This window comes from Oreochromis niloticus, linkage group LG16 (genome assembly GCF_001858045.2).
Source record: "Oreochromis niloticus isolate F11D_XX linkage group LG16, O_niloticus_UMD_NMBU, whole genome shotgun sequence".
NCBI classification, from domain to species: Eukaryota; Metazoa; Chordata; class Actinopteri; order Cichliformes; family Cichlidae; genus Oreochromis; species Oreochromis niloticus.
In genome coordinates, this window is record NC_031987.2 from 12857550 (window position 1) to 12872022 (window position 14473).

Sequence of the window (14473 nt, forward strand, 5' to 3'; positions counted from 1 at the left end):
CAATAAAGTAGTAAGAAACAATAAAACTTTTTGGAAAACAGGTGATAAGAATCTGTGTTTCATTAAAATTTTGGCATTTTTTTTTACATTTCAGCTTTTCTATATACATTTTATTGGATGAAGGCCAACCAGTATCTTTATCAATAAAATTATATAGAAAACTGTCATTGTTATATTCAAAGGACACTTACCGTAACTCCAAACGTCACTCTGATGGGTAAACTTCCTGTAATGAATACACTCAAGGGCCATCCATTTGATGGGCATCTGTTAATAAAAGCAGAGATGTTAGTACCCTTATACTTAAGGAAAACTCTAATTTTCCAAGTTTTGTTATACTAAATATCAGCTGGTTGTGTGTTGACAGTGTATAATGGACCATTTTGGCAAAGATACATCAACGACACTGGCGAGCCGAAGTGTAAGAGAAAATAAAGGAAAACAAAGTTTTAGGAAAAAAGAGGACACACACATAAACAAGCTCCATCAATGCTGGAATAAGGTGAGACAAAAACATGTCAATCTGATATGCAGCTTAACACTATAATTAGATTTGAAATTCTATTTATTACAGTGATGGAAACTGAGAAGAGAGGGGTATGGAAGGTCAGAATTTCTGTCTTTCACTCAGCTGAGGGGAAAATACTACAGTGATCGTCACTGATATAAACCGTGTTGGAGACACTGGAAAGAGAGGAAGAGAGAGGGATGAAAAAGACTTTCTTGAATAAAGAGGTTTTGAAAACAAAACACAAAAGCGGCAAAGGATAAACAAAGATTAGAAGGGGTCAGAACTCCATGTAAGTACAGCCTCAAGGATATATTTGTTTACTATGTTTACAGGGTTTTGAAATCCCCAAAGGTAAATAACACGGTCCAGTAGAGCAGAATAGCATTTCACTCCAGTGAAACTGTCCTTTGTGATGGGGTAAGTTCTTCTCGTAGAATATGAAACCCTCATTAATGTTAATGTGCATTGCTGTCTTTTACAAAATGTCAGCCGTAAGGTTCAAAATGGTTATTTATTAATATTGTATCTCCTAAACCAACACTTTATTCAACAAATAACTGAGGTAGATGGCCCTTATTACAAGTTCAAGTGATCATACTGGACCAATTGCAAAAGTAACAAAAAGCACTAACATGACGGTTACTGCAGCCATTAGACACTCCAGCATTCAAACTGCGTTTTTCATTTAAATGTTAAGGAAAGAATTATAAAGCAGACTTTATATTAAAACATTTTTGGCACATTTTAAATGTCTGGTTCAAATGCAAATGAAATTGAAATTTTTAAATGAAAGCTTTTACATTATTCTCATTCACTTTCCTGACAGTCAGAAGAGACTTTAGTCAGTCTATACAGAGCAAACGCCAGCAGCAGATTAGTTTAGCTTAAATGCCTGATCTGGGTCTTTTTGAAGATAAGCAATCAGCACCTCAAAAACTCACTACATAGAAGAATACAGCTATTTGAGCTTAAAAAAAAACAAAGCAAAGTTTCTGATCCCTTTTAAAATGACTCCTTCCTAGCTGTCACCATCTCAAGTAACATTATCTTCACTTCACCTGCCTCTCCTCTCCTCTGCTAAGAGTGTGCCTGCTTTACTCTGCTCTGTGCGTGACACATATAGGGGAACAGATGAAGAGCACAAAAGACACAAGGAAAATGTGAAACAAAGAGCAAAGGAGAGGAAGAAACAAACAGTGGAGACTTCAGACCAAAGAAAAAAAATAGCCCATATAAACAACACAAGCCTTCAACTTCATACATTAAAGTGTTGCTAATGTTAGATAGCCCTTATTCACAATCATAAGCTCTGATAACTTTAGTCCATTCATCTATGAAAACATAGTTATTAATTTATGTTTTTTGAGGCTATAATTTCACACACTGCACTTCCAAGGTGAACATGTTCGGTGGTGGCATTGATGGCTTGTTTTGCTTGCGAACAGTCTTCTAGCATTTAAAAACTCATTGTTCTCTCTAGTACAAAAGAAGGCATCCCATTCAGGAAATTGTTTCATGCTTGCTTTCTATGGCTTAATTTTTCTAAGTGTGGCAGTGATGATCAACTCAGATTCTCACAAGGAAATTAAATGTCTATTTACCAAAGGAAATTAACCAAATTTGATTATTTGACAATGTTTCTAAAGGCAATGTCACGATTTACCTTTCCTCCATCAGCATTATATTCTTTTTCATTGACATCCAACAGACGAGCCAGGCCAAAGTCAGTGATCTTGATGTGGTTGGGAGATTTGACCAGAACATTTCGGGCTGCCAAATCCCTGTGGACAAGCCTCCGCTCCTCTAGATACATCATTCCCTGCAACACAACAGATGCACATAAAGAAAATATTTCCCTCCAAGTTCATTTGCATACAACATACATGACACTGCTGTCTATAAATCACACGCATGCAAGTTAACATCACCATATGTTGTCATCATTAAGTCAACGTTAGAATTTTTCTAATTATTTATATCAGGATCATTAAAACCACTTTGATATTTTTATATTTAGAATTCCCATCAATCAACAACTAGACTGTAGAAAAGCCCCCGTCACTTCCAAATGCTTGGCAATGCAATCAAAGGCAGTATCCATAAGCATGTTTTCAATTAAAACAGGACTCATAGGAGCAAGAATGTTGGAGTAAAACACTTCCATCTGTATATTTACTTAACAATTAGGAAACCAGGCGTGTGCTCTGTCTTTACAACTGATGTGCTTTAGAAAAAAACACAACAAAACAAACCCCCAAAACATTTTACTGTTGCTGTCTTACTTGTCAAGGTTAATATTTAAAATCACAATTTTAATGTCATTGCAATGTTTTCCTCATTTTTTTTCAGCAAAAAGTACAAGTGCTCAATAAAAAACAAAACAAAGAAACAATTACAAGAAAACAAAAAACATCATTACCGTGTGTACAGAGGCACACATGCACAAACATGTGCACTGGTAAAGAGGATATCAGAATTTGCATCATTACAAAAGCAGAAAGGCAACCTCAGCGTGAAGCAAAATGCCAGTCATGTCCTAAAGCTACAATATAATATCTCCATAAAGCTGTGTAAAGGCTTTTCACTTTCTACACCTTGTGCTGCACATCTTGAGCCTACACTGCCTATTGTGCATCACTGCTAGAGTGGACTTGAAGAGACAGAAAAATGGGGGAAAACTATTTCAAATTGGACAAGCAATAATGAAAGCCACTTTGTTTGAAGTGGTGAGAAGACAGAGAAAACGAGGCCTTATTTGAAACCATAACAAATTGGATTTAGCTGGAATGGGCTGGAATGAAACGAGAAGTAGGAGCAGGAGGAGAGTAGAGGGATGGGGATAGGTGGGGTCGAGCTACAGCAGTCTAAGAGGTGAGACAACATTCATACAGTTGTAAGGCTATGATCACACTGCCTTGTTTGGCTTCATCTCAGGAGAGAACAGGTGCTTTTAGCATACCTGCACATTTACATACAAACCCATATGCACCTGTAGACATGAATATGACATAATATTGCTTTCATACGACGCTGACATGATAAATCATTCTCATGAGCAGATAATTCTATTACATGTCCATCCACCTATTCACTGCCAGCAGCACAGTACAGGCACAAGTTCAATAACTGCATATGCGGGACTATATCACCATGCGCCTACACCTGCCCTTAAAATTAAGGGCAGGTGGCGAAGTTATTTCACTTCATGAAAGGTACAATGATTTGTGCCAGTAAAGAAAAAAATCACATAAATTGTGGAGATTGAGATTCATAACTGTTAACAGAAATTTGTAGGTAGCACCTCAATGAAGTAATCAAACATATCATACATACTATTACAGTACAACAGAGTGCGTTCTTTGTTTGGGCTATTATATCAGAATGAATCAATATCTCTCAGAAATGCATAGTCAGATTATACAAAATGAGTGTTTATTTATGAGTGTTAGCTTTTATGACTTTTACTACTGGCTCTAAGCTCAACAAGCACTTGTAAGGCAAATATAAGCTCTGCTCTTATAGCCAGTGCTGCCAGCTTGGCAATATGTTAGGAGATTAATGTGACCAATCGCTGAGACTGTGACTAATGGAAACTATACAACTCGAGCAATGTACTCGTATTTAAACTTTTATCTTGTAAAACATACGGCATGGCTAATGTGCAAGTTTTTGCTATTTACATGAGTAATGAGTAAGAGCTAAAAACATTTACAGTAACAATGAGGATCCATGAGCTGATATGTTATGATATACCATATGCTTAAAGGCAGAATTTACATTAAAAGCAGAAACGCTGATATACACTAAGGGGATGATTGTTATATTTCAAACATGCCAGTGTGTGATTTTCAGTATCTATGAGAGTGTCTATTTTTTTCCCACAGTGTTGTGCCAACTTTTGCAAGCATACCTTGCCCAAAATGCTGCAGAAGGGGTAGAACTGAAAATGGACAAAGGCCAAGCTGGTCATTGCCCATGGCTCATCGAGTCTGTGTGTATGTCAGTGTATACACTGCCAGGTTTCTGACAGATTCTTATTTGTACATAAATCGTACCCAGTAATCTCCTCAATTTTCGAGACAATTAAGCAGCAGAGAGAGAATGGATGGTTTGGCAACCCGTGAATTTTAATTTGCCAGCACAATGAGATTGAGAGGGGGAGGTGATGGCGTGTGCGCAGAGTGGGAAGTGGCTGCAGACGTGCGTAAGGAACAAACTTTTTTTTCTTTTTCTACTCGGTTGCTCTCATTTACTGGCCTCCCATGTGGACATGATGAGAACAACTCACTGCCAGAGGTTTTGTAATTGCAGCAAACCTGGATGAGACAGCCAGGCTGCTGCCAGTAGCGGAAGCTGTATTTCAGGTAAGCTTGCCACCAGAGAAAATCCACAGGGTTCAGACAGACTCTGTTATGATCGCACCTCCAGACGAGAGGTGCTTTCCAATCAGTAGGGATAAGACCTATGCCCTAAACCTTGCACACTGAGATTTTACATGGCAAAGCAAACCAGGGAGAAAAATCTCTAGAATACCTAGAAGCGGAACAGTCTTCGAATGCCCCCATCAGAATTTTAGGAAATATAAGTGTTACCAGACGCAAAACAACAACAACAACAACAACAACAACAAAAAAAACCCATTCACACCATGTAACTATCACATTAAACAGGTTTTATTTACATATAATAAAATCGTGTCACTGTAATCTACACTAACTCAACCATCCTTATTAAACTTTCTGATGGGAAGAATGTTTGTTAAAAAAAGCTGCAAAGAAGATCTCATTTATAGAAGTGAAGGTGAAAAGGACATAAGTAGATACTACAGGTATACAATCTATGCAGGTGCTAAACCATCCTCATAGCAGTGAAGAAAATCGCTACTCTCTCAGAAAATATTCTGATATCCTGCCATGGTTATTTGGGCCTATTTCAGAGAGGCACGCAAACAAAACCCAAGTGGAAGGCATTGTCCTTAGATGTGTTTTGTGAAGACAGATTTGGCAGCAAGTGGCAAAGGGCTGGAGATTAAATCAATAGGAGGAGAGCGAAGAGAGGTGGTGCCCATTTTTCACTGACTGGCACTTCCCACTGTTGTTTATTCTGGCAAGATACACACACACACACAGACACAGACAGATGCATGCAGAGAAAGCTGTCGACCCACATAGCCACCACACGCGCACACACAGAGAAATCTATAATCAAGTGATTCATCCTGAATAATGTTATTCATGAGGAAACACTTCTAATGAGACTGAACATCCAACAGAGGCTCTATAAACCTCTTGTGTGTTCGCTTTCTTCAGTGAGTGTATGTGTGTGTGTGTCTGAGGTTATTCTCATGCTGTGCTTATGTGGGAGTGATGTTTCTCACTGTGGATTTATGCTCATAAAGATTCAGGAAGAATTTATAGATTGCACATGGTGACACATAATTAAAGCTGTATTCATATTGTTACAATTTCCTACATGAACGGTGAACTTTAATTTCATTAAACAAATACAGTAACATAGCATTTTTGTGAGGTGTGAGAGGAAAATAAGATAGGAATACAATATCTTTCAGTTAAAACAACTCCGCACTTAAGACACAAACTAGTATTGAAGATACCGTCACCAAGCATCAACAAATCAATTCTACCTTGGACTGCATTGTTCCCTTTCTGGCTAATTCTCTGTGTTATTTCTGCTTCCTTTGGTTTCTGTAGGCTAATATGTTTAAGTGGATGCCCATTTGACCAAGAACAGTCCTGAAAGCTTGAAAGAGAAAGCAATTAAACCTCTTTAGAAATTAAAGAAACCTAGTTGCCTTCTTTTGCAAGCTCTCAAGACTACCATGACCTGGATGATAAAGAATCTACACAGATACAGTAGGAAGGCCCAGTTGGTCTGGCTTTGGTTCTGTATTTCTTGCTCATATTTCAAGATAGGCTTGGGAGGCCTAGTCTACGGGCTCCTTTTTAGATGTGTACCATGGCCAGGATTCAAACCTCCAACCCAGTGATCCTAAGACAGTCATGTTGCCACTACACTGTGACAGATACAGAAGGTGGCAGACAATAAGAAATCTTACCAGTGGCTAGAAACAGGCGGCTTAAATCATAGCACTGAAGCTCTTATCATGGCAGCACAAGAGCAGGAGTTAAGCACCAGATCCACAGAGGCAGGAGTCTACCATAGCTGACAGGACCCAATTTGTAGTCTGCGCAAAGGTGCTTTGTAGGTTATCCAACACACAGTAGCATGATGTAAGATGGAAGTTGGGACTGCATACACTGAGAAGCACAACTATGTGGCTGGGATAGTGTACAGGAACATCTTTGCCGCATACAGAGTAGAAGTCCCCAAGTCCCGATGGGAGACTAAAGGTTGTTGAGAACAACAAGGATAAGGTTCCAGACAGACAAGCAGATGCTGGCTAACCAACCTGATATAGTGGACGCTGATAAGGAGTAGAAGAGTTGTGATTTGTAGTTGTGGCAATCCCAGTGGATAGCAACATCAGGAAGAAGGAGCAAGAGAAAATATAGAAGCAGATTTGAAAGATACAAAGTCCAAAGTGGTACCACTGGTAATAGCAGCATTAGGAGTTGTAACCCCCAAAACGCAAACAGTAGCTCCAGCAGACTCCAAATAAAATCAGATGTCATCAGATGCTGCTCAGATCCCCCAAACCACCATGCCTCTGAGAAGACCCAAGTCACCTACTCACAAGCCTTCAAAGAGAAATGGTCCAGTCTACCAATGTGACTCACAGCAGGAAGTAGACAGTGCCCTGTCAGCCTTTGACAGTGTGTAATTCAGTCCATAATTTGTTAGGTTGTTTGCACACATCTTGCATTCAAGGGATCATCTCTGATCGCCTACAAAACCTAGACATGGCCCAGCTGTTCATTCCTGGGAGCGTCTGCAGCTTCTTTTTTGGAATGGGAGGTAATGTGGGAGCACCAGCATAAACTTATACACAAAAATTCTCTCTTTGCGAGAGAGTCACTCTTCAGTAAATTCAAGGACCATTGCACAGAGCTACTAGGTGCTTCTTGGTCAGTATGGATGTTCACTTTCTAGTCGTCCATAATTCTCCCATGCAATGCATATAACCCCTCACACTGGGTAGGCTGGCATAGTAGCATTGCATCAGCATTGCATACCATATGATCAGTCCTTGTCCATTCATGTCGACTGCCTTATTCCAGTAGCATGCTTTTCATCAGTATGTCCTGGTTCCCCAACACCTGATTTGTATCTTGTTAAGTATGGCTTATGTTATGTATCTCTCGCTCATGTTTTCAGTTAGGCTTGAGTAGTATATTGTGCTTGGTATTTGTTAGTAGCTCAGGAATTTAGATTCTATAAAAAATACAACCAACAGGTATATCAATCAAAGTGAAATGCACATTTTCTGTGATGTCGGTTGCTGTAAAATACTGTGCATTTCCTTTTGAGTGCATAACATCAGACCCTGTAGAAAAGTGTGATTACAATGAATGATAGTAATTTTATAATACTGAATAGTGAGCAGCAAGAGAGCATGACTCATCTGTGCTATTTTTCTCTTTTATTATTCTGCCTCTTTTGCTCATTTTAACAGGGATGCCAGTATCTCTGGAGGGCACAGGATGTTTAGTGACTGTCTGTTTTGTGTTATCATATTGAGAATAATGGTGCAGTTTTATTGGAGACTGGTGACATCAGTACAGAGATCTGCTTAATGCGGTACATGTTTAATGTATGGTTTGGTTATAAAAAGACCCCAGTGGGCTCGGGAGAAGGTGAATCACTGTTTAAGGAATGAGGTGAAACAAATCGGACCAATGTGGAGGAGAAACTGAGAGAAAGGTGGGGGGAATGATAACACAATAATGATGAAAGCGGTAGGCTTTCATTTCATTTTGAGCTCCCATGTCGGAATGAATTTAGAAAATGACATTAGTGGGCAGCTTGAATATGAACAATTTGTCTGTGCTCAGAATGAGTTAGCACTTTGCAAAAGGAAACCTTGTTCATATACATTTATTCTCTCTGATGAACCCTTAATGCAGATGCACTACCATACCTACAACCTAGACGAGGGGTTTCTCTTTTATGTGAAAACAGACAAATGTGCACATGCACAAAACCACTCTCATAAGTACAAGTGAATCCAAGCAATATGCAATCATCTCTTTAATTAAAGATCAGCTAGTAAAACACTAAAAGTTGGGAATTAAAGGTATTGAAGAGAAGGATAAGTGATACTGATCTCATATTTTTTTAAACTATGTCACCGTACAAACAATTATCCCCCACTGGTAAAAGTTCTTTTTGTTTTGAACTGTGCGCTGGGATGAATGCATAATGCCTATACCTTGTACTTTCATGTTTACTTCACTCTCTAGACAAATTATGTGTGATCTCAGAGACAAAACCCAGAATACTGTGACAGAAGTAATTTTCCATAGTTTCTTTTGACCCACAACAATTCCAAAAATATGAAAAATAGTACTTTTCCTGCATTTTGAGTGCATCTCACAGTGATGTATTCCAAACTCTTTGCATACTCTTATGCAAATATGATGTGCCTTTAAAAAGAGATAACATTTGGCTTGCATTTCAGCATGTGTTGTGTGTAGAATTATAACACATACACATTAGTACGCCTAGACAATCCTCAATTGTGCGTAAAGCATTCACGGATGCCTCAGAGCAAAGAGCTGGCCTGAATCTTTTTGTAGAATTAAGTCTCTTGTGTCTCGCTATTGCTACTATGTCAGGTTCAGCATTAATAAAAGGGGTTAGAGAAGCAATAAATGCCAGCTGAAGTCAAGTCAAGGGTTTTACTCACCAAGTGACCTATCATTTCTATTTTCTGACCTGTGCTCTGGCAGAAGCAGAGGTGGAACACTAATAATAAATGATAAAAAATAAGTTTGTACACGTATAAAACTCAGTCCTTACAATCCCCAACAATTGCAAAACTGGCAAAACTGTTTTGTTGTTTTGAATTACAATAACCAGCAATAAATATTTACAACTAATCATTTGATTTATGGGGATATTTGGGACAGGTATTTTTTTCTGGGAGGAAATGTAAATTAATAGTATAAAACCACTAATTCTCAGGTAATTGCTGGATGAAGTGTAATTTTAACTATTTTAAATACTTTTAAAAAGCAGAACTGGTGAAATTCAGATTAATTTAATGAGTTTCAAAGAGCAAATCAGGGCTGAATACATTTGCAGGTTGCAGGTAAATTGAACTAATATAGGAAATTCCCTGATAATATGCAACTTAATCAGAGTAGTGCTTACCATATGGAAAACTACTGTACACTGTAAATAGCATAATTGTTGTTGCTGTTTTGTGAAAGCCACAGGCATCTGACAGATACTCACGCTGTGTCCTTTTGCAAGAGATCAGTCTTACTCCTCACTTGTCACATTTGGAGACTTGGGCAGGCCCCTTTGGCATCACATTTAAACATTAAAAACTCATTAGTGTTATTTCTCAGTGTGTTAAAATTTTGAACCAAATCAGAATCTTTTCCTAATCCCTAATCCTAACCAAAATCTTTGCCTTAATCTAGCCAAACATTGAGTAAAACTGAAAGCAGGGCTTTGGTACCCATTAAAAGCTGAAAACACTGTTCAGCTTTAAAAAAGCAACAAAGTCCTGCTTCATAAACCCAGTAATGTAAAGTTTGTCCTTATCATTTTATACAGTGGGCACATCAAAGTATAAAAATACCTTGTATCAGTGTCTGATATCCAGTGTCTTTTCTATCTAACACAATGGGAATGAGAAGAAGTTGAACTTACTGCTCAAATGACTGATTTGAGATTCAAGACCCACCAGTGCGGATGATATTTGCGAATGCCTGCTTTAAAATTCAAAGTCCACTATAGGAAACACATGAGGTATATAGAAATCTTATTGGAAATATTAAATATTCGTGATGTTTATGGGAGCATCAGGTATCGGGTTCACTAAAAGATTCAGCAGAATGAGTTTGCCAGTATGAGCATGGAATCTCTGATAGCATGTAATTTGTAATTACATGTGCCTGCAGACTTTTTATCTATACTTACATTAAAGAGGGTGACTGTTAAAGATCAGGCAGCATGGATAATCTTCTGATCTTACAATCAATAACATCATGAGTAACCTAAGATGATACATATCTATGAAACTGTGCTTTATCTAATGACAGTGGAGATGAAGGGGAAGTGTCTCATTCCATATGTTGTAACATATGGGGTATGTATGCTGTTGCTAAAGAGCTGTCAAGCAGCCATCATGATAAGTGGGATTTACTCTCTTGACTCTGTATGAGCAGAGGCTGACCTCACTTAGTCATAGCTGTAGGTGTAAGTTATCTACCGTCATACAATGAATATAAGCTGCTTCTAAACAGATAATACATAATTCAGTCAAAGGTTTAGCTCATATCAGTGGAGAACAGGGTATGAACTTGATCATTTTTACTGGAATTTAAAATATCCATTTTTTCATGCAATGGAGAAAAAGCAAAAGGTCAAGTTTCATGTCATTGGTTGTATAAAAAATCTGAAAAATATAAGAGCCTGTGAGAATAACAATAAAATATCATTAAGAATGCAAAGGGAATCCCTAAACTTTCTCTTTTTTTGGTTTTTGGAGCCTTTTCAACCATTCCTCCAACAATTACTTATCTAGTCAAACACATATTTTATCTCAAGTCTATGAGGCAGTTTAAGCCTGCCTTTTAAGACTCATGCATTTTAGCTGGGAAGAGAGATTTTTTTATAGCTTTGCTGTACATATCAAGAATTTTAATTTTGTTGTGAATAAGTAGATTTAATGTTCACATAAGTGGGAGCTTGAATTGAGTGAAATAAACAAACAATACAAGAGAGTAAAGCACCCAGAGCTCTTTGCTTGAGAGAAAGCTAATATTTTTGAAGCCCATCATCCAGCTGGCTCTTATGAATGAATGCATGAAGGGTATCTTTTGACCTCACCACCCACAGAAGAAGGGACAAAGAGAAAGCTCAGACAGAGAGAGAAATATAAAGAACAATGGCACAGAGATGGAAATAAAATAACACATCGCACTTAATGCAGCTTTATGTACTGAAAGTTTATGCGAGATGTATCTTGAAAAGTCTGACTGCAAGTCGGTGGAAAATGTGAGACATTATTACTCATTAAGTAATGGTTATGTTTATCCACATGGGTCAGTTTTACTTTGGAGATGTGCAGTATATGCACGTATAATGTGAAACAATAGGGAGTCCACAGAGGTTTTCAGAATGATGCAGCATTTCATCGACGTCTACATCAACATCAACTAAGATCTGGTGATGTCATAGGAATTCAAGGAAGCTGGGGAGAGGGGTTAGGTCTACAACAAAAGGGCACAGAAAAAAATCAGGTCTATGCATGGTGAGGGCAAAGAAATGCAAACACTCAGCAGAAATTTATCCATCCTTCCTTTTTTTTTTTTAAACCGAATCATCTTGTACTGAGAGGTCAGGATGAAATGTTAAATGATGGTTTGGGAAAAGCTTGTTTCAGCAACTCACTCTTCACTTCTCTGTCTTTGTCTTTGCAGAGGGACTGGTTCACTGAACTCTAAAGTCAAGGCTGTGCATATAAAATCCTCAAGGGTCATTTGACCTTTCAAATCGGAAGCTGCAGAATCTATAGGGCATAGAAAACTTCCAAACAAACGTTATTTGCTCAAGGAGATAAATGAAGGGAGGTGGTTGTGGTTTTACTTTCATAATTATATTTTTCTGTCAAATCAATAAAATGCTGTAGATGACTTTGGAGTGCTAACCACATAAACAATATGACATTCTGTTTTTGCTGCCTTTCTCTTTGGAAGAGACCTCCTCCTCTCATTCTTACAGTATTTCAATATTACCATGTTTCACTCGATGCCTAGTTGCACTCTAGTTATGCCATCTGGCTGTTTACTTGTTTCAAAGATAGATGTTTAGATTGCAAAGATTGCCAATACGTGTGGCAGAAATACACTCATACACATATAAAGATTATACCATTATCACTGCCTGATGAAGAGAGACAAATACAAACAGAAAAGGGATAAAAGTGGTGATTGAAAAAGACAGCATTGGCAAAAGGTGTTATTTTGTGGGAATACGTACGTGTGTGATTGTATGACCCATATTACATTACTCTGCCTTGCTTTCTATCAGTGTATAGCAACAGAGGCACTGCTGCCACCCTGCCAGCATGCTGGTATGCCAGGTCCCTACAGGCATCTCTGGGATCAGGTGGCAGGTTCATAACATACGGCAACAACATGACCTTGTCCTGGATGGGCCCGCTTGAGCCCAGTGACAGGGGCAACAGGGGCCAGTGGGGTGAGTGAGAATGGTGAAAAATGAGACACCAGATGGATATGTTAATATAGTTGGCATGCTGTAATCTGCTACTGTTCCTCTCTCTCTCTCTTCTGCTCTCTCTCTTTTTCAGCCTGATTCGCTTGCTCAATTTGTCAATGAGCACACACGGCATAAAATGTCATTCTTAAAGCTTCAGAAAGAAGCAGATGACTGGGCTCCCTCTATCATGAGCCAGCCAGAGCTGTAGCCACACATAATCAAGTTTGTGGCACAGACTCATTTAATTTGTGCCCTCTTCAATTACAGTAGCCTATAATTTAGAAAAAAAAGTAAATACATAACAGAGGGAACTCAGCACACTAATTAAAGCAGAGATCCAATCAAATATCAGCTAAAGCACTCAATACGATAATGATGAGTACAGATGGTGCAGTTGATGGGGTAGTTTTTTGGCAGTTTTTCTTTCTTTTTCACAGTTCCTGAGCCAAACATTTCAGCATTTGACTCTTTGGCATTGACTGGAAACCTTTAAAGTAGCATGAACTGATGTTTTTTCTTTGAAAATTTTGTTCTTAAATGGATTTCTTGACATTCTGCTATGAAATGTTTGCACACCCATGGGAACAACAGTAATCAGTAAGTATAAAAGATCAAAGTGTTTCTTATTTGCATATAGTATGTTGTGCATTTTTTCAATTAATTTAGCACAATTAAGACACTTGTTGGTGTGACTAAGTGTTTTTGTTTTTTTGCAATGAGATGAGGTACTTGTAGATAGAAACATAATTGATTTATACACTCTTTCTGAAAGAAGAGTCTCCCAAGACTATGAATCAAGTAATATTGATTTGACTGGAAATGGTGAAAAAAAGATAAATTAATCATCATCTGGAAGTTTATATTCAGAATGAGTCACATCTTATGAAGAGTAATAAGAAACACATGGTTATGTATGTACAAAGTGCTCTAAGGCAATGATAACTGAAATGGTATTCAAAATGATAAACAGTTTAAATTTTTATTTAAAATTTGTTCCTTTGGGGTTCCATCAGTCAGCAGAACTTTGTGTTTTTCTCACTCTGTTCTTCTCACATGAAGCATTGGGTCTAGTTCAATGTGCTGTTAGTGAGATGACTGCTGATCTGTCACTATGTTTCAGTTTAAAGGTGTGTAGTGTCACTGACTGTTATATAATATAGTTAAAACTTGACAGGAGCTGTATATGACCCCCTATTACAATTGATAGTTTGACAAATCTCTGTAATATGTAATTAAAATCTGACATTGTACTTTGATCTGGCTAACTTTTTCTTCCACTTTGTCAAAAACATGAAAAAAAAATCATTTATGACGAATGAAATTTCCTCTCCTCCTGTGCATACAGTCATGTGAAAAAAAATAAAGTTTTCATGTAAATATATGCAGTCCTGTGAAAAACTAAGAATAGTTCCCAATTCAATAGCTTGTAGAACCAGCTTCAGCAGCAAGAACTTATATAGTGATAATTTTCTATACGACTTCATCATTCTCTCACATCGTTATGGAGGAATTTTGGACCAATGTTCTTTACAATGTTGCTTCATTCACTGATCAAGATTTGCAGGCATTTGTTTATGCACAGATCTC

The 14473-nt window shown here is 37.9% G+C and overlaps 1 protein-coding gene across 3 annotated transcripts in view; it reads right to left on the minus strand.

Moving 5' to 3' along the window:
• Positions 1 to 14473, minus strand: part of erbb4b (erb-b2 receptor tyrosine kinase 4b) — a 289951-nt gene that overhangs the window by 19254 nt on the left and 256224 nt on the right. For all 3 annotated transcript variants that reach the window (XM_005451921.4, XM_019353299.2, XM_019353298.2), the window contains exons 21-22: positions 2175 to 2330; positions 192 to 267 (exon numbers count right to left, since the gene is read on the minus strand). In XM_005451921.4, coding sequence (XP_005451978.1) covers positions 192 to 267; positions 2175 to 2330 — 232 coding nt within the window. The remainder of the gene's footprint in view (positions 1 to 191; positions 268 to 2174; positions 2331 to 14473) is intronic.